At 42.0% G+C, this 21954-nt stretch overlaps 1 protein-coding gene across 4 annotated transcripts in view; it reads right to left on the bottom strand.

The window, feature by feature from the left end:
• Positions 1 to 588: 588 nt before the first annotated feature.
• LOC308467741 (fragile X messenger ribonucleoprotein 1-like) overlaps positions 589 to 21954 on the bottom strand; it is a 170555-nt gene continuing 149189 nt past the window's right edge. For 2 of the 4 annotated variants that reach the window (XM_080989437.1, XM_080989436.1), the window contains 3 exons: positions 3253 to 3432; positions 2553 to 2632; positions 591 to 1147 (listed from right to left, as the gene is read on the bottom strand). In XM_080989437.1, the coding sequence (XP_080845563.1) occupies positions 986 to 1147; positions 2553 to 2632; positions 3253 to 3432 (422 nt within the window). In that variant the 3' untranslated portion in view covers positions 591 to 985. Of the gene's footprint in view, positions 1148 to 2552; positions 2633 to 3252; positions 3433 to 21954 lie in introns of all 4 variants that reach the window. The other 2 variants (XM_080989439.1, XM_080989438.1) reach the window with 2 other exon arrangements.

Here is a 21954-nt window from a genome sequence, read left to right on the forward strand (position 1 = left end):
CTAGTCCAACCCCCTGCAGTCCCAGAATATGCAGTCAACCCATATGGAGCTCAAACCTTGGTGTTATCAGCACCACACTCAAACCCACTGAGCTATCCAGAAATTGTTTTTGTTTGTCACAAATGGGAATGTCTTTAAAAAACTTATCCCGTCTTGTCTAAAAAGAAAACAAAAACGAAACATACAATCTCAGTAACATAAACTGCCAGTATCTTCAGTGCAAAATAAATTTCTTATTCTTATAAACTGCCTTACTTGATGTTTATGCAAGGAAAACATTATTGAAAGCCTGCATTCTTCTATTAAAGTACTAATTGTTGGAGAAATTTTGCTACATATATTGTACATTTAGTGTTTCCAACTCATCTTCCCTGATTTCTGCATCCAAATACAGTACTCCTACCTGGCAAGATATAAAAAAGGCACAGTTCATAGAACTTTTTGCTATGAAAATGACAATTTAGTTATATTACATGTATACTGAGGTTCACTGAAATATTGACAAAGTGAATCAAAATGTGAACTGACACAAGACATAAAACATAACTTTTTAATGTTTAAACTGAGGAACTTTTAATGGATTGAAAACAGAAGCCCAATTTGATTACCACAAACACTATTTATTCTGAAATTTGAAATTTAGCAGTGATTAACTAGATGCGTTAAAATGGTACAGCTGAACAGAAATACTATTGCAGAGTTCAGTATTTTTAAAACAAGCAAAAGGATTCTTTCATCATTTGAAATGCAATATGTAATTGAAAGCATTTTTTCAGAAGTTCAAGGTATTTTTTAACGCAAGTATAACATTTTATTTTGGGGGAACTGTATGCTGATGTATAAAAAGGCAAAAAGATTTTTTTAATATTCATTTCATGCCTGTGCCATCCTGCTTACTATTTGTCTTTGGCCTACTAAGTTTCTCTAATGTGGAATAAGTTTTACTCAAACAGTGTAGGAAATATGACTACTCCAATTATCAATTTTACGGTACTCCATTCACCAACAGTTGCTGACCATCCCCACTGTCTGACTTCTCTTTCTTCTGGTTACGATCTTTACCTGTGCGCAACCGGCTACCTTCACTGGACGTATTCTGTGCTGTTTTAGTGTGGACACTCCTTTCACTACTGCAGTCAATTTTAATCTGAAACAAATATGGTTATATAAAGCATAATCATTTGATAATTTAAAAAGGGACACGTATGAAGAGCTGTTGGAGGGCATTTCTTAGAAAAAAAAGTTATTCCCCTGTCTTCTGCAAATGAAATATACAGTCAAACCTTGTTCCGCGTCCGCCTCTGCTTGCATCCGATTCTGCGAAGGTCTGCGGCAAACCTGGAAGTACCGGAATGGGTTACTTCCAGGTTTGCTGCTCATGCATAAGTGCTAAATCGTGCTATGCGCAGAAGCACTAAATCGTGCTATGCACAGAAGCACTAAATCGCACCACATGTGTGCAGACGCAGCGCTTCGACATGCATCATTTTTGGGTTGTGGCGGGGCCTCCGGAATGGAGCCTTGCCGTAACCCGAGGTTCCACTGTATTCTAGAAGTGTACAGTTAAGAAGAATCCAAGTGAAGTACTTTTAACAGTGTTAAGGTGTGAAGGCTTGTATAAAGATCAGCATTTTCTGCAACATTTCATTCAACATTATATATCCTAGCTATTAGTTATTTTGCAGAATTCATTTTCTAGACAAATCCAACAAAACTTACCTTTCAAACAAGATGCAAGCTTATTTTTTACATGTAAGCATTTAGTAGTAAAACTTGAACAGTGTTTGTTTCTTTTGAAATAAGATTAATTAAATGCATTTCAGAGTTTTTATGATGTCAGCTGGTCTAAAGTATTACTCTCCTTAACCCTTTGGAAATGATGCATCTTAAAAACTGAAGTACAGTCAAACCTCGTTCTGCGTCCGCCTCCACTTGCGTCCGCTTCAGCGAACGTCCACGGCAAACCCAGAAGTACCAGAACAGGTTACTTCCGCATTCGCCACTCGCGCATGCGCAGAAGCGCTAAATTGCGCTGCACGCGCACAGACGCGGCACTTCGACTTGTGCCATTTTTGGGTTGTGGCAGGCCCTCCGGAACGGATCCCCGTCGTAACCCGAGGTTCCACTGTAAAATAATTTGGGGTGGTATCCAATGGTGTCTGTTCACTGATGGAAAGTAGTCACCAATAGAAGGGAGGCAGGCTGCAATTTTAGGTGATTCCCACCATTCCTGGCTCCAGCTCAAGGTGTCCCCTTTACCCATGTACATTTAGGGGTAACAGGGGACTGAAGAGGAAATTGCCAAAACAATGTTCCACGCTGTCCATTCTGCTGATGGATTTATTCAGTCAGTGGACAAAGACCACTGGTTAACATACTATGCTGTTAATGAAGCAACTTTCAATGGCTGGTTTAAACACAGTAGCTTGGGGGGGGGGGTGTCAAACTCTTGTGCAGACAAGGATGAGTATGCATGACTTCATCACTCCATGACTGCCAAGAGCAACTCCATGAATGCAGATGCTGATAGTACAGAGAGCATTTTCTTTTACCTGAAGTGACCCATCCATTGTTCTCCCTTTAGTATCTCTTGAAATATGTTGACGGTTATCTGTCCGTGACTGTTCATTTCCTGCACATCAAAATTGGATTTTAGAAAGGTCTTCCATGTTATTGCTTTGTTTTTTGTATATTTCCTTTTAAAACAATAAACTGCACTGAGTACACTGGTAGAAAACATATACAAATGCAGATAATGGAATTTCTTACATTTCTAGTCAAAAACCAATGTTGACACATTAGGACAGACAAAAATCACAGAAAAGTTTAGGAAAAGGGGTGGGAGGCACACCCACCTAGGCTAGGGTCCTATAGCAAACCTGGCTTGATAAATCCTAGGCTGTGCAATTTTCAGGATATATATTGTGTAGGAAGCAACCAGGTTGGATTTAGTGGCTTCCTTGTGAGCGGACAACTCTCGTTACTGCTTTGTCTTTCTTCTCTGTATTCTCCTGCTTCTGGAAATGCCAGTTGCTACTTTGGCTCTATCATTCCTCAGTTCGCATGAAGTATAGTTCTGGTGTGATTTGGTTTTGCTCTGATTCAGTTTAAAGAGTTTCTTTCTTACAATTTTTTTTTTTTTTTTTTTTGCAAATCTATAGACTTCATTCTTTCATTTCAGACATATACCTGAGGCTTGAGTAAGAGTCCTAATAGCTCATCTGCCATTCAGCACCATCATCATATACTCACCTTTGAAACATCCCCAACCTCTTCCTCCTTGACCACGTGCACCTCCACCACGCCTTCGCCCATTTCCTCTGCGAAGGTAGCTGTCGCGCTCTTCTTCTGCTGGAGCTAATGACCAGTCACTAAGCTCATCTCTGTGATCAGACTCTGTTTCAGAAGCATTGGATGCTTCAGAGTTAGCTCCTAACAAGAGTTTAAATAAACCAAGACATACCATAGTCTACTTTCATGATATTTTAGTGAAAAAAACCAACTAAAAAACCACCAGTTAAAACTAGTCTCTCTCTAAGGAAAGAATTTCTGATTGCTGCTGTAGTATTTTGCAGTGAGGACAATGTAAAAGTTCTAGTCTGGATTAATTTAACCAGTTTATCCATTTCAGAAAAGGGATCTCAGCTCTATTCACTAGTGTCAAAAATTGGAATGAATTAATTCTATGAGGGGTTTTTTAAATAAAAAAACAACAACAACAACTGTTTTGAGATAGGTGCAGTAAAGGTCCTGATTACATGTTACATGCATGGTGGCTGTTCCACACAATGACAACATAAAGAATGTGCACTGGACCTACTGTGAAGGTTCATTTTCTGCAAGGAATGGTGGCCTCCTCAGATGAGTTGTCCTTCCAACTCACTCTACTAGGCAGGAATATGCAAATTAGAGCTGTTCTTACCTTGCAGTGGGAGGGTGACCTCTCCAGTTGAAGGTATCCATGCTCAAGTAAAGAACCTACACACAAACCTTTAAAAAGGAGTGTTCCAAACTGAAGACACTCTCAGCAACATCACTTTGCAGCATACAGCAGAGATCAAATGGTCAAAAAGTAACTGTCTCAAAGAACAGAATAGAGAAAACTCCCCAAATGAACCACCGATACCCGGTTAGAGAGAGAACAACCAAGAAAAGAAAACAAGGGTGGGAGGAAGCCCTCAGCACAGATCAAACTCAAATCTCCTAGGGCAAGTAGGATCCCCTCCATTCCCTGCATAAAATGAACCTTCATGGTAGGTCCAATGTCACACTTTCTTGCAGAGAGGAGGGGATCCTTGGATGACAAAGATTACCTGATGATGGTGGCAGCTGAGGGGGGGGTGGGGTGGGCCTGCCTCCTTACTGGGAAACTACCTATTGTAATACCCTCCTGCCGAAGGATGGTTTGGCAGAATTGTAAACATCCAGCTTACAATGTTTAACAAGGGTTGAAGCTGTCAACCAAGCCATGACAGCAGCAGAATAGCAGACCCAGAGATTTCGTAACATTTGGTGATGCAGCCAACAAAACAGAAGAGCGGACGATACCTTCTTCCCCATTGTTTGAGGCTGAAAATAAACAAACAGAGTCAGATGACAGGAAGGACTCTGTTCTCTTTAGGTAAATCCCTATGGAGATCCAGCGAATGCCACTCACGCTCAGAAGGAAGGATGGAAGGAAGGCAGAATAATGTCCTGATTTCTGTGGATTTCCTCCAAGAAATCTATCCCAGCAGCAGAATGCCAGGTCAGATAGACCCTACATGAGCTGCTATGTATGAAACTACAGAAAGCCATCTTGGAAGACAACACTCCAGAAATGACCATTTTGAGACAGCCATAGCCTTTCATCTGTCAGACTGTTAGATAAAGAATGACCAGCTGCAGGTGCACAGCTGAGCTTTGCAATGGCAGATCCTCCTGGACTGGAATAATCCACAGGTTTCGCACAGAAAGAATGATTAGACCCCCGAACTGTGGTCTCCCCAGTCCTAATGGGGCCACAAAGACCACTTAAGCCTACAGTTGCTGAATCTCCTGGATCACAAGAGGAATCAGAGTAAAAAGAGGGAAAGCTAATAGCGAGCCCCAAAGCCACGGTACAATAGAAAATCTATTCGCTGTAGAGACATGGAAAGCACAAGATGAATGACAAAAACTGTGCAATGACTAGGTGTGTGGCGAGGTCTTCCACTGGCCAGCTGAATGAGGAGCAGTGGGATGTTCACATAGGCCCTTACCAACGGCTGCCCTGAACATCCAACCAACTACACCCAAAGGTAAATGGTCCAGAAGTCTAGGTTGTTGTCCCCTAGTTGAGATGAGCATGCCAACTCAGACTGGCATCAGTAGACAGGATCAATCTCTGCATCTCCAGAGTTATTACCTTCAATAACTGGGGAATAATTCCTGCCACTGTAGCTCCCTCTTCACTGGATCTGGGAATAGTTACCTGAATTCTCATCAACCAGGGGAAGAAATATTGGAATGGAAGCAGAAGCTGCTGAAGGGACTGAGGGAGAAAACCACCACCAGAGCAAGTCATGGCATGACACCATCATGTCCTGTAGCTAGGCCCAGAACGTGAGATGAACATAAGCTGATGATATCACCTGAGGTACCGGCTTGAATTCTCCAACCAGAGGAGAAAGAACGTGCCTAATGGGCAGTGTCAATCTCGGTAACAATACTCAAAAATGTTTTGACATCTGTGAAAAAAGCTTCCCCTGTAACATGAAGCTTTTCACACCTTTGTGCCCTGGGTAGAACTTGTCTCAACCTAAGAGCCTGTGCAGTGCCTGCCATCATGTCAGGCTGCCAGAATAGGCTTCCTGACCATTGCCTGATGCTGTAAATCAGAAGTCGGCACGAGACTTGTAGGCAATTAACTTTTATTGCTTCACACCCAGAGAGCCAGGACACAAGTCTCTCTCAGCAGTCTTCCACTGTGACTCAGCTCTACTTAATCAATTTGCTCTTTTTTCTACCCTCTGTTCTTGAGCTGAGAAAGGGGAAAAGAACCAGGAAGAGGACTGTCTTGCCGAGCAGGAGACGCAGCCTCTGCACTCTCCCTATCAGAGTCTGTGCCTACATTGAGCCTCTCCCCTTCACCCCCACTCTCTGGCTCTAATGTTTCCCTGCTGGTTTCACCTGTTGATGGTTCCTCCCTGTCCCAGCAGTCTGAACCAGGTTCAAAATCTCCTTCCAGTGTCACCCTCAGGCATCTCCTGTGCAACTGGCTGCCACCACTCTTCCTCATCCACCCAGTCCCTGACACATCACCCCCCTTGAACTGTAGTTCAAAGGGACATAATGGACTACAGGGAAACTCAAATATTTCTCTTTCCTCTTAAGTAATAAAGAAAAAAAAATTATTATATTTGATTCTATTAGATACCTTTTCATAACTTTCCACACGGACTATCTGTCAAAGAAAAGAATACAGTGGTACCTCGGGTTACAGACGCTTCAGGTTACAAACACTTTGGGTTACAGACTCCGCTAACCTGGAAGTAGAGCCTCGGATTAAGAACTTTGCTTCAGGATGAGAACAGAGATCGCGCAGCAGTGGAAGGCCCCATTAGCTAAAGTGGTATCTCAGGTTAAGAACAGTTTCAGGTTAAGAACGGACCTTCGGAACAAATTAAGTTCTTAACCTGAGGTACCACTGTAAAGAAAAAATTATCTTGTATTTAAAGCATATATATAATTCAATAGCGAAGTGTCAAGATATATGGAGAGTAGTGTCTGAACTTGTGCAGGGCTTAGCCTAATCACACATACTGAACAGTAGAAACTAAGTTCTACTTCTGGGTCGGCGCGAATGGCGGACGGACAGTGGGTTTGACAGCTCCGTCAAGCCCAGCGTTGCAGAGGTCCATGGGGGAAGCGTCGAGGTGAGGCGTGTTGAAAATTCCATTCCTCCCGTGCTGCAGATGTGTGGGATTGTTACATGTCACATGTCTGTTTACAGAGACAGATTGAAATCCCGGAATCTCTGTTCTGCTTTCTGCTCCTGGATTCGTTAGACAGTTCGTTTGATAGCATAGCTTCACAGCTGGTTGTCTTACCCACTGCCGATCTGACAGCGCAACATGTATGTGCGGTTCTCCAAAATGAGGATGATCGCCGAAAAGCTGCAGGTTGTGTTCAGGGGAAGTTGACTGCCTTGTCACCCCAACCAATGATGCAGTTACTAGATGGCGCCAAAGCTCTGAAAGCAGTGAGGTGTTTCTCTTGCGGCAGAATGGGGCACATGCAGAGGGATTGCAGACAACGCCCAAAGGCCAAAGAGGAAACTGGCAAAGGCTGTAAAGGCTCAAAGAGCAAGAGCAAGAGCTCTGGCAAGCCTAAACCTGCGTAACACAAGGCTTTGGTCACACACTGTTCCAGTCCAATAGTCTAGGAAGCTTTCATCATGGATTTTGGGGTGACACGCCATCTTTGCAGAGACCAACATTTGTTTGTCACGTTTACGCCACAGAAGGGAACTGTGCACCAGGCAGACGGTCAGTTGTTGCATTCGGAAGGCATCGGAACTGTCTTGCATCCAAGTTGGTGGACCACGATTCACAACGTGCTTTTTGTTCCAGATTTGGCGGACAATTTACTGAGCGTCTCTCAGCTGACAGTGCAAGACTTTACTGTTAAGTTCAGTAAACAGAAATGCACCATCAGGAACAACGGAAAGGACATTTTATATGCTGACTGTGTTAATGGCTTGTTCTTGTTGTCTTATTCTTATGATGATGCTGTTGGTGTTGATATGCAAAATAGTGAGACATATCATGCTGTGTCTACTAACAAAATTTTACATGCAGGTTGTATCCACGACCACCACAGAAGACTGGGTCATCTGATGCCTGATCTGGTCCAGGGGGTGTCTTATTAAACCCTGCAAATTTCACATGAAATGTAAATCATGTGCAGAACACAAGGTCAGAGTTGCTCCAAAGGGTAAGGTATCTGGCAGGGAAGCCAAGGAGTCCTACCAGATTGTGCATACAGACCTTGTTGGTCCACTAAAGCCATCATTAGGCAAGGCAGAATTTTTCATGGTACTGATAGATCAGTTTTCCAGATATATTCATATTTTCATGCTTAAGCAGAAGTCAGAAGCATTTCCTAGATTCCAGGAATTCTGTGCTTGGCTGCAGAATGTTCACAAAAGACAGGTGGGTTGTCTTTTCACTGACCAGGGCAGGGAGTTCTGTTCTCAGCCATTTGAGGCTTTTCTAGCTGAGAAGGGAATCCAGCATGATGTTGCCAATCCCAGAGCACCATGGCAGAATGGTCTCTGTGAAAGGGCAAATCAGACTCCCCTACAGGGCATGATGCAAATTTGCCTGATTCATATTGGGCTGAATCTCTGAACTGTTTCACATATGTGTATAACAGAATTTCTTCATCAATAGGATGCACTCCCTATGAGAAGCTGTTTGGTAAGAAACCATTTGTCAAGCTCCTGAGAATTTTTGGTTCTGACATGTGGGTTCACACTCCTCAGAGCAGCAAGCTCAGCAAACGTGGTTTGCATGGTATTTTTATGGGATACGAGAAAGGTGCATACAGAGTGCTAATGTCTGACATGAAGACGGTAAGATTCACCAGAAGTGTTCAGTACAATGCAAAGTGGGGAGACAATGCGGGAATCTTCCAAAGTCACCCTGATGCTGATGAGGGTGAAGAATCTGATGATGACACAGGTTCAATTGCCAGTTCAGGGGAGGTGGTAGTGCTGCTGCTGACAGTGACAGTGAATCTGACATGGCAGACTACAAAAGTGCGAAAGCCTCTCTCAGACCGCCTGAAGGGTCTGACACTGAATTGGAGGAACCACTGTTCACCATAGGCCACCATTCTCCTAAAGAGGAGAAGCCTAGCATGGAAGACTTGCATATAGTACGCAACAAAGGGTAAACAACCCAAAAGGTATGCTGAGGAGTTTGCTAAAACAGCCAAAGCAGATACAGCTGTTGTTAGTAACTCAGAGAATTCAAAATGTTTATTCGGCTTTACTTAACTCAGAGAAGGTTTTGGAACCTTCAAGCTTCCAAGAGGCCCAGAGTTTAACCTCAGAGGATGCTGAGCCATGGTTAAATGCCATGAAGGCTGAACTTGATTCCTTAAGAGAGGAACAAAACATGGGAACTAGTTCCATTGGTACCAGGGATGAAGCTGGTTGATAGCAAATGGGTCTTTAAGACCAAGACAGACCAGAATGGCACAAAGCCAGATTGGTCACCCGAGGTTTTTCACAGGTACCAGGTCAAGACTATCATGAGACCTACTCACCCACCGTCAAGTATGAGAACATTGGGCTTATGCTCAAAATTGCTGCAGAGAAGAAACTAAACGTTTTGCATCACAATGTGAACACAGCATTTTTGTACAGAGACCTGGATGAATTAATTTATATACTTCCACCTGATGGAGTACGGGTAAAGGAGGGATTGGTTTGTGCTCTTAAGAAATCCCTGTATGGTCTCACACAGAGTGCCCGGTGTTGGAACTCTAAACTAACAGAGACATTGTTTTCTCTAGGTTTTCACCAAGGCAAAGCAGATCCATGTGTGTTTGTCAAAGAGGAGGGGCAAAACAAACTGTATTGTGTATGTTTTGTTGATGATCTTCTTTTCTTTTGGAAAGATCAGGCCTTATACAATGGCACCCTAGCTCAACTGAAGTAGCATTTTGACATGAAGGATATTGGTGAGGTAACCAACTATCTCTCTCTGGAGTTGGATAGAAACCAGGGAGCTGATATCATGGTACACCAATCACAGAAAATTGCTGATGTATTAACCAAACTGAACTTGGTTGATGCAAACCCTGTGGATACACCAATGGTGACAGGTTTTCAGTTAGATGATACTGATGAAGCATTTTCTGATGTTACACTGTACAGATGTGTTCTAGGTAAGCTAAATTTTATTGCCAGGTGTTCAAGACCTGATTTTGCTGTCAGCACCAATTTGCTGAGCAGACACACCAACAATCCTACGGTTAAGGACTGGAAAGCATTGAAGCGCATAGCATGCTACCTGAAGGGTACCATGCACTACAGACTGAAATTCACTAATCAGAAGTCTGGAGGTCTTGTGACATCACAGATGGCAAAAGCACTTCCAGGGTATGCTACATGTACAACCAGTGTCTGTTTGACTGGTCGTGCAAGAAGGAGACAACAGTGAGCTTAAGTTCTTGTGAAGCTGAACTTAATGCACTGTCATATTCACTTTTGGATTGTGAATGGTTGTTGCAACTGTTTGAGGACATGAGGGTTAATGTAAGATGTCCTATACAGGTTTACCAAGACAACAGGTTGTGTCTGTCTTTGCTAACTTCTGAGGGATGTAAGCAAAGAACCAAGTACTTGCAGATAAAATTACATTGTGCAAGAGAGTGTATCCAGAAAGGACTCATTCAGGTGTCCTACATGCCAGGAAAGGAAATTCCTGCAGATCTGTTGTCAAAAGTTGTTGACACGGAACAACTTCAGGTTTATGTACAGCAGTTGCAGTTAGGCTGAAATACTGAAGCGGGTTACATGAAATGGGGGAGGATGTTGAGAATTCCATTCCTCCCGTGCTGCAGATGTGTGGGATTGTTACATGTCACATGTCTGTTTACATTCCAGCACTGATTATTGGAATCTTGTGAGTGGAAAGGGAGATATGCTGTTTCTGCTCTGCATAGCTATTGCTTTTGCAGTTCTTTCTCTGAGGAAGAGAGAGAGAGAAGCCATGTTTTTCTTTGTTCTGTTCTGTTTGATTTAATTTGCAATAAATTAGGCTTAGAATGTTACTCCTTAAGGCTAAGTTTCTGTTTGAACTCTGCTAATCGTGTGCTCATGTCCTTGGATATGGGTCACATCAGCATGAAGGGAGACCAGAGAATCCCGGGTGACACTACATTGGGGGGGGGGGAGGCACTAGCCTCGGCGTTATCACCCAAAAAGCCTCAAAGGAAAGTTTGAGGTGTCTAGCGGTCCTGCGGATCGCATCGGCAGCTCGGGCTCCGGTCTCTGCCTCTGCTCTGAAAGGAGTGGGGGGGGGGGAAGCTGAGGAAAAGCCGACGATTTAGGCACCAGCGCGGCTCTGCAGAGCAAAGTCTCTGAACCAGCCATCAACACCTACCATTCCAATTCAAGCTGATTAGCAAGGTGAGAAGGAAATTAATTGTTAATTACTAATTCGGCAAAACAGGATAAAAAGGAAGTCCACTCCCGTTTCTGGGTATTTAAACTGCATGAAAAACTTTACAAGTGAAAAAGTTGCAGACTAGCCTTGAAAGTTAAAACAGCTAATGGCTGACAAGGACAAAGGATTTTACAAAGCTCTTTAAATACCAATCTGGATACTTTACAGACCTTTAAAATGTTTGTTAACTTGAACTTGAACAATAGACCTGAACTTAAAAGTGCATTTGAACTTGACACAGACTCTGTAATATATTAATATTGAACTTGGAGACAGAAGGGATTAAGAAAGAGATACTTCCATTAATTTGGAAGGGTGTTAATACCCTCTTGAAGAAATTGGAGATCCTGGGGTCAACACCGTGTCAACCTTTAATAAGCAAGACTGGATTACACATTAAATTCTGTCAAAACTTCTTTCAGTTATTTTGGAACTACAATTATATGGGAACACTGATCTATATTTCTACTGGATATTGAACTATCTATGAAGGGAACTGAATCACCTGCTCCTCTTTTTATTTTATTTTATTTTTAAGCTCTTAAACCAAGTGGATTTGAAAGAACCTACGGTTTGGACTATTTTACTTTTCTTTCTCCATATATACTGCGTAAAAAACGGTTGTGTACTGTCAATTACTCAGCTATCACTCTTTTTGATACAACATAAGTACTACTAAGTACTAATACCTATATTGCATTAAGCTTTTCCAACTTATACCCTTACATTTTAGATTAAGATAAAGTACAAGTGTATGAATGTTTTATAGTATGAACTGAAGTGAAACAGAGTATGTTTTAGGCTCTGTGAAGTGATCTTGACAAGGCCTGATAAGGCCAAGCAGCATGGCACTTGGTGGGGAAGCTATGCTGTGTTTGTCTAGCTGTAAAAACAAGTCAGCCAAGGCTGGGAAATGGCTGCTGTAAATTAAAAGAGAAGATACGGCAATGAAAAAAGTACCAACGCCAACACCAGGCAGAAAACCCTCCATCCAGGAAGACACAAGATCTGAACTGGAAGATCTTTTTGCAGAATTTAAAAGGGAGATTAGTAGTGATTTTTAAAAGACTGTAAATTCATTAGCTACACACACTGAAAAAAAATCCAAAACAATGTTAGAAAGGGACAAATGAAGGAATTAAATGCTAGAACCACCAAGGTAGAAACAGGATTAAAAGGGATGGAGGAGAAAACCAAACATACACAGGAGGAGGTGAAAAGGGTGAAAAGGGAACAGGAAAAACTGAAGGTAGAGGTGCAAGGAGTCTATGTAACTCAGGAAATGATGTGGGATGCTATGGCTGTAGCAGAAATGAAGCAGAAGGAACTGGTGGTCTGCCTAAGAAATGTGCCAGAAGAAGGTGAGCAGGACTTAAAAGAATACTTGAGGCTTTAGCAACATGGCTGGAACTGGATAAATAAATCCTGGACAACTCTGTGGACAAGATCTATAGAATTAAATCTAAAATGCTGCAGATGAGGAAAATGCCAGGAGACTGCCTGGTATTTTTGAATTCAGAAGCTATTAAAGATAGAATGTTCCAGACCAACAACAACAATAATAATTTTTATTTATATCCCGCCCTCCTTGGCCAAGGCTGGGCTCAGGGTGGCTAACACCAAATATATAATACATTAAAAACACAAAATTAAACAACTGATTAAAACACAGCTCAAAATCACAGTAAAATCAAAATAAAATTAAGTGGACAACCCACAAATCACAGCCATGAAGGTAAGAATATTAAATATTCGTCAGGCCCGGTCACCTGTGCTGGTCCCATATGGGCTGATAGAAAGGGCCAAGGGGGCCACTTACATACAGGGTTTCATGGAAAGAAGGGGGTCAGACTGGGCCTGGACCAAAGGCCTGGCAGAACAGCTCCTTCTTGCAGGCCCTGCAGAAAGATGTCAAATCTCACAGGGCCCTGGTCTCTTGTGACAGAGTGTTCCACCAGGCCAGTGCCAGGGCTAAAAAGGCCCTGGTCCTGGTCGAGGCCAGTCTAACCTTGAGACCCAGGACCTCTAAAGTATTGTTATTTGCAGGCCATAAGGTCCTCTGTGGGGCATACCAGGAGAGGCAGTCCCGTAGGTACGAGGGTCCTAGGCTGTATAGGGCTTTAAAGGTTAAAACCAGCACTTTAAACCTGACCCTGTACTCCACTGAGAGCCAGTGCAGCTGGTATAGCACTGGATGAATGTGGTCCAGCAGCGAGGACCTCGTAAGGAGCCTCACAGCGGCATTCTGCACCCGCTGGAGTTTCTGGGTGAGCTTCAAGGGCAGCCCCGCGTAGAGCGCATTACAATAATTGAGCCTGGAGGTGACCATCGCATGGAACATTGTGGCAAGATCAGGGCGAGAAAGGTAAGGGACCAACTGCTTAGCACGGCGGACGTGGAAAAATGCCGCCTTTGCTACAGCTGCAACCTGCGCCTCCATAGAAAGGGAGGCGTCGAAGGTTACACCCAAACTCCTAACAGAGGGTGCTGGTACTAATTGAGCCCCCACAAGGGATGGGAGTTAGGCCCCCCAACCCCATGTCATCCCGACCCAGCCAGAGGACCTCTGTCTTCGAAGGATTTAACTTCAGTCGGCTCCCACGTAGCCATCCAGCCACAGCTTCCAAGCATCTGGTCAGTGTGTCTGGGGCCGAGTCAGGATGGCCGTCCATCAACAGATACAGTTGGGTGTCATCAGCATACTGATGACAACCCAGCCTGAAATTCTGGACAAGCTGGGCAAGGGGGTGCATAAAGATGTTAAAAATCATCGGGGAGAGGATTGCGCCCTGCGGCACTCCACACACCAAAGGGTGTCGTGATGACAACTCCTCCCCTAGCAGCACCCTCTGTCCCCGACCTGAGATAAAAGAGTGCAGCCATTGTAGGGCTGTGCCCTGAAACCCCACGTCAGCAAGGTGGTGGTCCAAATGTTCATGGAGGACCATGTCAAAGGCTGTTGACAGATCTAAAAGAATCAGCAGTCCCGACCCGCCTCAATCCAGCTGCCTACGAAGATTGTCTGTTAGGGTGACCAGAGCCGCCTTGGTCCCATAACCAGGGCGAAAGCCAGACTGAAATGTGTCCAAAGCCAATGTTTCATCCAGAAACCTATCAAGCTGTTCAGCAACCGCTCTCTCAATTACCTTACCCAGGTATGAAAGGTTCGAAACCAGGTGGTATTTGCATAGCTCTTAAAGATGTTTTCTTTAAGAGCGGACACACCACTGCCTCCTTCAACTCCCCTGGCACAAACTGATGATATCACCCAGGGGGATCTGCACCTCGTCTGGACACGCTCTAATCAGCCAAGACGGGTACAGTCAAGGAGGCAGGTGGTGGGCCTTCCAGCTCAGAGGAGTCTGTCCACATCGGCTGGGAGTATCCGATCGAAGTGGTCCAATATTGGACCCAAGAACAGTTCTGTTATTGTATCCAAACTGGCAGGGAGGTCACAGCAGAGAAGCAAGACTTTTTCCGCAAGAAAGCTCGCAAATGCCTCATAGCTATGTGTCAGATTAGTATTTAAATTTTGTTGTCCCTCTGGGGACATTAAGGACCTAATTATTCTAAAAAGTTGTGCCGGGCGAGAGCTAGTGGATGCAATGGAAGCTGAGAAGTAAGTCTTCTTAGCAGCTTTCACTGCCATCTCATAGGCTTTCATAAGTATCTTTTAAGATGTTCTTGAGGCTCCGTCACGAGCACGCTGCCATACTCGCTCTAGACGTCTGAGGTCCAGCTTCACTTTTTGGAGCTCGTCGGTAAACCAAGGGGCTCGGTTTCGACGGGGTCGAAGAGGCGTCTAGGTGCGATCTCACTGATGGTCGCCAAGAGTCGGTTATTCCAGCTCTTGACAAGCTCATCTAATGAGCCGTCAGGGGGAGCAAGGTCCCGCAAAGCCTGACGGAATCCATCAGGATCCATCAGCCTCCGCGGGCAAACCCAAATAGGCTCGCCACCCAAGCGGGGGGGGGGGGGGCGGGGCGGGAAGTCAATCCTGGCTTTCAGAGCGTAGTGATCAGACCATGGCACCTCCACAGGGGAGGCCATGATCATATCTATACCTGTGCCGAAGATCAAATCCAGCGTGTGGCCTGCTTGGTGTGTGGAGCCCGAAACAAACTGGGAGAGTCCTAATGTCGCCATGGAAGACACCAGGTCCAGAGCCTGTGAGGAGGGGGTGCCATCAGCATGGACGTTGAAGTCCCCTCAAACCAATAGGTTAGGGAACTCCAAGACCCAGCCTGCCACCACCTCAAGCAGTCATTAAAAAAATAATAATAATATTTTTTTCAATACAAACAACAACCGCAAAAGACACATACAACAAAAACCATAACAACACTAATAACACAATTTGACAATTCAGATTTGAATACACTGATATACCTTTTTAACATTTTCCCACCTTTCTCTCCTCCCCCTACTTCCCACCACTATCCGCCTTATCGCTTAAATATTCCTTCCAGATTTCTTCATATTTATCCTTTCTTAATTTGCGACAACATGCAATTCATTCGTATGTAGCTAATCTGTACAAATTATCAATCCATGTGCTCAATGGAATCTTTTTGTGGCTCTTCCAATTCATCAAAACAAGTTTTTTTGCTTCTAATATAGCACGGTACATCCATATTTTTTTTGGCCCCTTGTAATCTCCCACGTTTCCGGAATATAATTTAGAATTAAATTCAATTTCACTAATTAACAATTTCTCTTTATTACTCTTGCTATAAATATCCTCACCTCGCACCAAAATGATCTTATCATCGGGCAGTTAATCATCATATGTACTAAGTTCGCATTTTTACTTCCACATCTCCAGCAGTTGTCTGCATTTGTTATTTTATTCTGGTAAAGTTTTGCTGGAGTCCAGTGGACTCTGAATATTATTTTCTGTTGAATAAGTCTTAGTCTTAGATCCATAGAGGCTATTTCTGTTGATTTTATACTTGACATTTGTTATCTGTACCCCTAACTCTTCACTCCATTTTTGTCTATCATATTCTAAATCATATTTCTTCCTGTTGAGTAGGGTTGGATATAGCGCAAGTGTAGAGTTTTTTGTTTTTGTTGCAGAGATTAAATCTTGTAGCAGCATGGGTGTTCCCGATGCTGCTATAGCGTGAGGGCCAAACTGACTTTCCAAAATATGTTTCAATTGGATGTATTGCCATTGTGTTTCACTGGTTAATCCATACTTTACTTGCAAAGTCTTATATTCCACAAATTTGTAATTTTCATCAATTAATTGATTCAATGTCAAAATACCTTTTTCCATCCAATTTTGCCAAATTATTACTTGATTTCCAATTTTTTATTTTGGGTTGGCCCATATTGTTAATTTCTCATGCTGATAGGGATCATCCTTATTATTTTTATTTATATTCATCCAAATTTTTATAGGTGCTTTAATAGTCTCCAGGATAATAGGATATTTCATAAAATTGGAGCCGAGTTTAGTCCACCCTACAAGAGATTCAAAGAAACTATATTCCAGAGTAGCCAAATTGAGATTCCTGCTAGCTCACAATCACTAGTCTTACTCAGAAGGTAGGCCTGGTGATATAGTTCCAGATTTGGGAGACCAAAGTCACCTTCCTTAGTTAGAAGTTGCATTTTATGTAGTGATATTTTTGTACCCCACAGGCACGATCTACATAGCTGATTTATTTTTTTGGAAGTAACATTTGGGAATATGTATTGGTAATCCCCTAAGGGTGTATAAAAGCTTTGGAACCACATTCATTTTGAGTACATTAACCTTTCCCCAAAGGGAGAGGTTTAGAGGTCCTCACCTTTCAATATCAAAAGAAATCTCATTTATAATTTGATTCAAATTTAATTTTACAATTTGGTCTATATCATTATACCCAAGTATTTAATAAAGTCTTTGCACATCCGAAATTGATGGTTTCTATACAATGTAGCCCTTGGCCCAATTGGTAAAATCTCTGATTTTGTCCAATTTATAGAATATCCCGATATTCTGCCAAAGGTTTTTATTTTCTCCATAGTTTTTGGAATTGTATCTTCTGGTTTTGAAATAAATAAAAGGATATCATCTGCAAATAATACAATTTTGTAATTATCTTTGTTGTGTTTTACACCCTTGATATGCTCATCCTGAATTATTGCTCTTGTTAATGGTTCCAGGCAGAGATTAAATAATAACAGAGAAAGAGGACATCCTTGTCTCGTTCCTCGATTTAAACTAATCAAATTCGAAATTCTTCCATTTGTAACAATCCGTGACATTGGGTTTTTATAAATCATTTTAATCCAATTACAGTATTCTATAGGGAAACCAAATTTACGTAACACAAACCCTATGCATTCTTTATATATTCTGTCAAAAGCCTTTTCTGCATCTAATGACAATATCATAAACGCCTCTTCATCTTTGTTTAAATTTATCAAATCTATTGTTAATCTGATGTTATCTGTAGCTTGTCTTGTTTTTATAAAACCTGTTTGAGTAAAGTTTTGAACAACTTTCTGTAATTTTGCCGCCAAATTCATTATTGATATCTACTGATGAGGTTGCTGCGATGTTATTTTCATTTCTTATTAAGGGTATTATTTAGTTCGCTTTCTTTTGTTTTAGATGATTAGCTAGAATTTTTGTCAGTCTTTCTCCCTGTTCCCAATATATTTGTCTTAGACTTAGTAGGCTGAACTCAATTTTTTGAGCTAGTATATTATTCAGTTCTAATGTTAGTTGTTGTATTCTTTCATATGTAACCGTAGATGGGTTATTTGCCATATCACCCCATAGTGTTTTTCAAGAAAATTTTAGATTATTTTCTTTTAATCTTTGCAGCTTGGCTTTGTTGGCAGAGAAGGATTTTTTCTTCCCTCTGATGTAAGCTTTATATCCTTCCCATTCCATCAGTCTTGATGTTGAAGATTTGGAGTTATTTTTAAAATATATTTGTGTTTCTTGGGTTATATATTGAATCAAGTTTTTTTCATTTAATAATGCTATATTAAGATACCATCTCCTCATACCTTCCTGGGTTTTAGATAAATTATATTCCAGTATTACTGCTGAGTGATCAGCTATAATGGGAATATCAATGTCACATCGGCTATTAAAGGGATGTAATGATGCTGATGTTAGAAAAAAGTCAATTTTAGGCTGGGTTTTATAAATTTCTGCAAAATATGTATATGATTTTTCCTTGTTGTTGTTGTTGTTTAGTCGTTTAGTCGTGTCCGACTCTTCGTGACCCCATGGACCAGAGCACGCCAGGCATTTTTCCTTAGGATGGTGCAATTTCCATGAATCCACTAAATTCCACTGTATCATATAGTTATTAATTGTCTCTCTAACCTTTGTCCTTTTTTTCTGGGTACTCGGGTGGTAGCCATCTGTGGATCTAAAATTTCATTAAAGTCTCCACCCATTATCAAGTGCTGAAAGTGTAATCTCTTAAAGCAGTTGTGAATAAACTTATGGTCATCAGTGTTTGAGGCATAGACATTGACATTTACTATTGCTATTTCTGTCCCTTCTGTTTTAATTACAATTATTAAGCATCGACCATCTTCCTCTCTTATTATATCTTGTATTTCATAAGGCCAGCCTTTCCTAAATAAAATTGTGACTCCCCTGGCATTTTCGTCTAAGTTTGTTGAAAGAACTTCTTTTACCCATTGACTTTTCAAAGTTTGAGCCCCTTGTTCTGTCAAATGTGTTTCTTGTAATAGACCTATATCAGCCTTTAATGACTGGAGATATTTGAGTGTTAGGATTTGTTTTTTCTTTTCCTTTAACCCCTTGACATTCATACTTATAATTCTCATTATGGCTTTAATCTGTAAGCTTTCCTGTCCTCTATTTTATCTTCAGCAAAATTGTTTGGAAGGCCTAATATAAACCAAATATACTAAAAATTATTAGCGCTCCAACCTGAGTCATATATTAACCGTGTTTATATTTAACATATGGATTACTAATATAATGAATAATTAATATTACATAATAATAAGATATATAAGGCAGACTCTACCCGATTAACTTTAAAGTATTCCCAATCAAATAATTATTATTTGAAAAATTTTCAAAGAAGGAAGTAGAGAGAAAGGAGAGAAGGTGGAAAGTAGTTATATCAACAGTAAAAAGGATTCTGAAAGGGTAGGCTCAAATATATACCAATAGCCAACAATTATTAATATAATATCAGCACTAACAGTAAGAAATGAAAAAGAAAACTACTTAATACACTCAACAATAAAACAAAGATAAAGAACAAAAAAGAACAAAAAAAAAAGAAGGGGGAAAAACCAAATGCACGACTTCCGCTCTGTAGGAAACACAAACATTCACCCCTTTGAGCTCCTAGGTTCACATATATATAATAGTCAGGAGCTTTTAACTTGGCACATGAAGGAGCACTTTATATATATAAGAAAACAACAGATATTACTTAGTTTGATACTTATTAAATGACAAATCAATATCTCCACGGACTTTCAGCTTTTATAGTGATATTTATTGTACCACCACCATTATTAAATTGCTAATATATCTGGGGTTTCATAGCTCTATACCAAGGAAACTTTGTTCAGGGGGTGAATCAACATGAGTCAGTGGTTCTACATGCAGGAAAGTCAAGTTGAAAGAGAGCTTCAAAATGGAGGGCGGCTGCCCCGCCCTGTTCCAAGTCAAGTAAGAGAGGAGGGGGGAAAGCCCCCTTACACTTCACCTTGGCTCTTTATTCACATTTATTGCTTGTAAATAGGATATCACATTGTCATGATTTTGAAAGCAGCGCAGTTCGTTTATCTTTAGGCAGAAAGTAGCAGGGAATATTGTGAAATGCTGTATTTTTAATTCCCTTTCTAGCTTACGAGCAGGGGCAAATAGTCGTCTCTTTTCTGCCACCACTGGAGCATAGTCTGGGAAAATAGAAATTTTGTTTCCCCTCCATTCAAAGGGTTTAGCATTTCATTTTCACCAGAAATTTTTAAGGATATCATCTCACACCCTTAGCGCAAAAATTGAATTATGTTATAAATGTTTCCCCTCTTGCTTTCTTGGTTTTCAATGGGAAACTTTTAACACCATTTATCTCCATCCTTAAATCCAGTTGTTGCAGCTCCAACAGTTCCGTTAAACAGTTCACAGTACATTCAATTGCCTGAATTCCTTCAGGTGGGTGGTTTTTAAAACCTATAAGTTTAAGGTTGTTCCTTCTAAGTTCAGATTCCAATTGGAGTAAGCGTTTGTCAGTCTGGTTCTGAGCTGCAAATGAAATTTTCTCCAAGACATTAACGCGCTGTTCAATTGTATCCATACGCGATGTTAAGACTTGTAAATCAATTCTCATTTGTGAAGTGTACTGTTTAATCGCTGAAATTTCTGTCTTAAGCGCCCCCATGTCTTCTTTAAGAGACCTTAATAGATGAATCATCTCCTGTGTCTCCGACATTTTTATTTGGGTTTCCTGCTCCAGTTCCAATGCTCTGTTAGAACTGATGCATCTCGCTTCATTTGTTTTGAGACTGTATTATTATTTGACTTGGACTTATAGCCCTCTGCAAGCCCTCAGCGTCTTTTTGAAATTTGATACTCCCCAGCTGGTAAAGTGCTGATAAGCTCGGATAAAGTTTTCCTTAAGTTCCCTCCAAAAGCTTCCTCCAGTCCATAAAGCATTAAATAGGTTTTAATCACCTTTAATTTATGCTTCTCCTTGCACTCTTGCCGCGCAGCTTCTCAGCATGTCTGCTCACGCCTCCACCTCAAAAGCGGAAGTCACCACCTCAAGCAGTCATGATAGGGTGCCTGCCAGTGTGCTAGGTGGACAGTACACCAGCCAGACAGCCAAGCTCTCCTTGTTGCCCCACACCAGGCCAGCACATTCAATGCCAGAGATCGATGGCGCTGGCAGAGCCCTGAAAAAACCATCTTCCCGGATTAACGCCACCCCCCCCAGACCCCCAGTCCGTGATTGGTGAAGGACGGAGAAACCAAGGGGCGCCAACTCATGCAAGGCGACTGTTTTGCCTTTGCGAACCCAGTTCTCCGTCACACAAGCCAGGTCAGCCCCCTGCGAGGTAAAAAAGTCTTGCAGGGTGGCGGTTTTATTGCCTATAGACCTGACATTGCACAGCACCAATGACGGAGGAGGGTAATCTCTGCTCACCCTACCTTTGTCCCTCGGGATGGGGCGCAGATTGCAAGGGGTTCGAGCATCTTTATATCTCAAACCCCTTTGCCTATAATATCTGCTCCCACCGCCATACCTCCCTCGCCCCTTGATGGTGGTGATCCCAAGCCCCATGCTGGCCTGCCTTGTAAAGGAATGATATCCATTTAATGCAGCCTTTCTCAACCTGTGGGTCCCCAGATGTTGTTGAACTACAACTCCCATCACCCCTAGCTAGCAAGGCCAGAGCTCAGGGATGATGGGAGTTGTAGTCCAACAACATCTGGGGACCCACAGGTTGAGAACCGCTGATTTAATGGTATATCATCCCTGGTCCTGGTCTCCTGAATCAAAAGGGTGTGGTGTTGAGATAAAAAGTCAGTGAAACAAGTATCCCTGATAGATGCAGCCCATCCAGCTACATTCCAAATTTGGAGAGTGGCTTTATGCTGTCTGTTGGCTGTCAGTCCCTCTTTCCCTCATGAGGTGGTTGGGGGGCTGTTAGTTCTTTCTGTCCCTTTGGAAGTATTAGAGGGGCATGTGCTGCAAAGTGAGGATTGTTGGCTAGCAAAGAGCCAGCTTCCTGATCAGGGACCTCA

This window comes from Podarcis pityusensis (genome assembly GCF_964106645.2).
Source record: "Podarcis pityusensis genome assembly, chromosome: W".
In the NCBI taxonomy this organism is placed as follows: Eukaryota; Metazoa; Chordata; class Lepidosauria; order Squamata; family Lacertidae; genus Podarcis; species Podarcis pityusensis.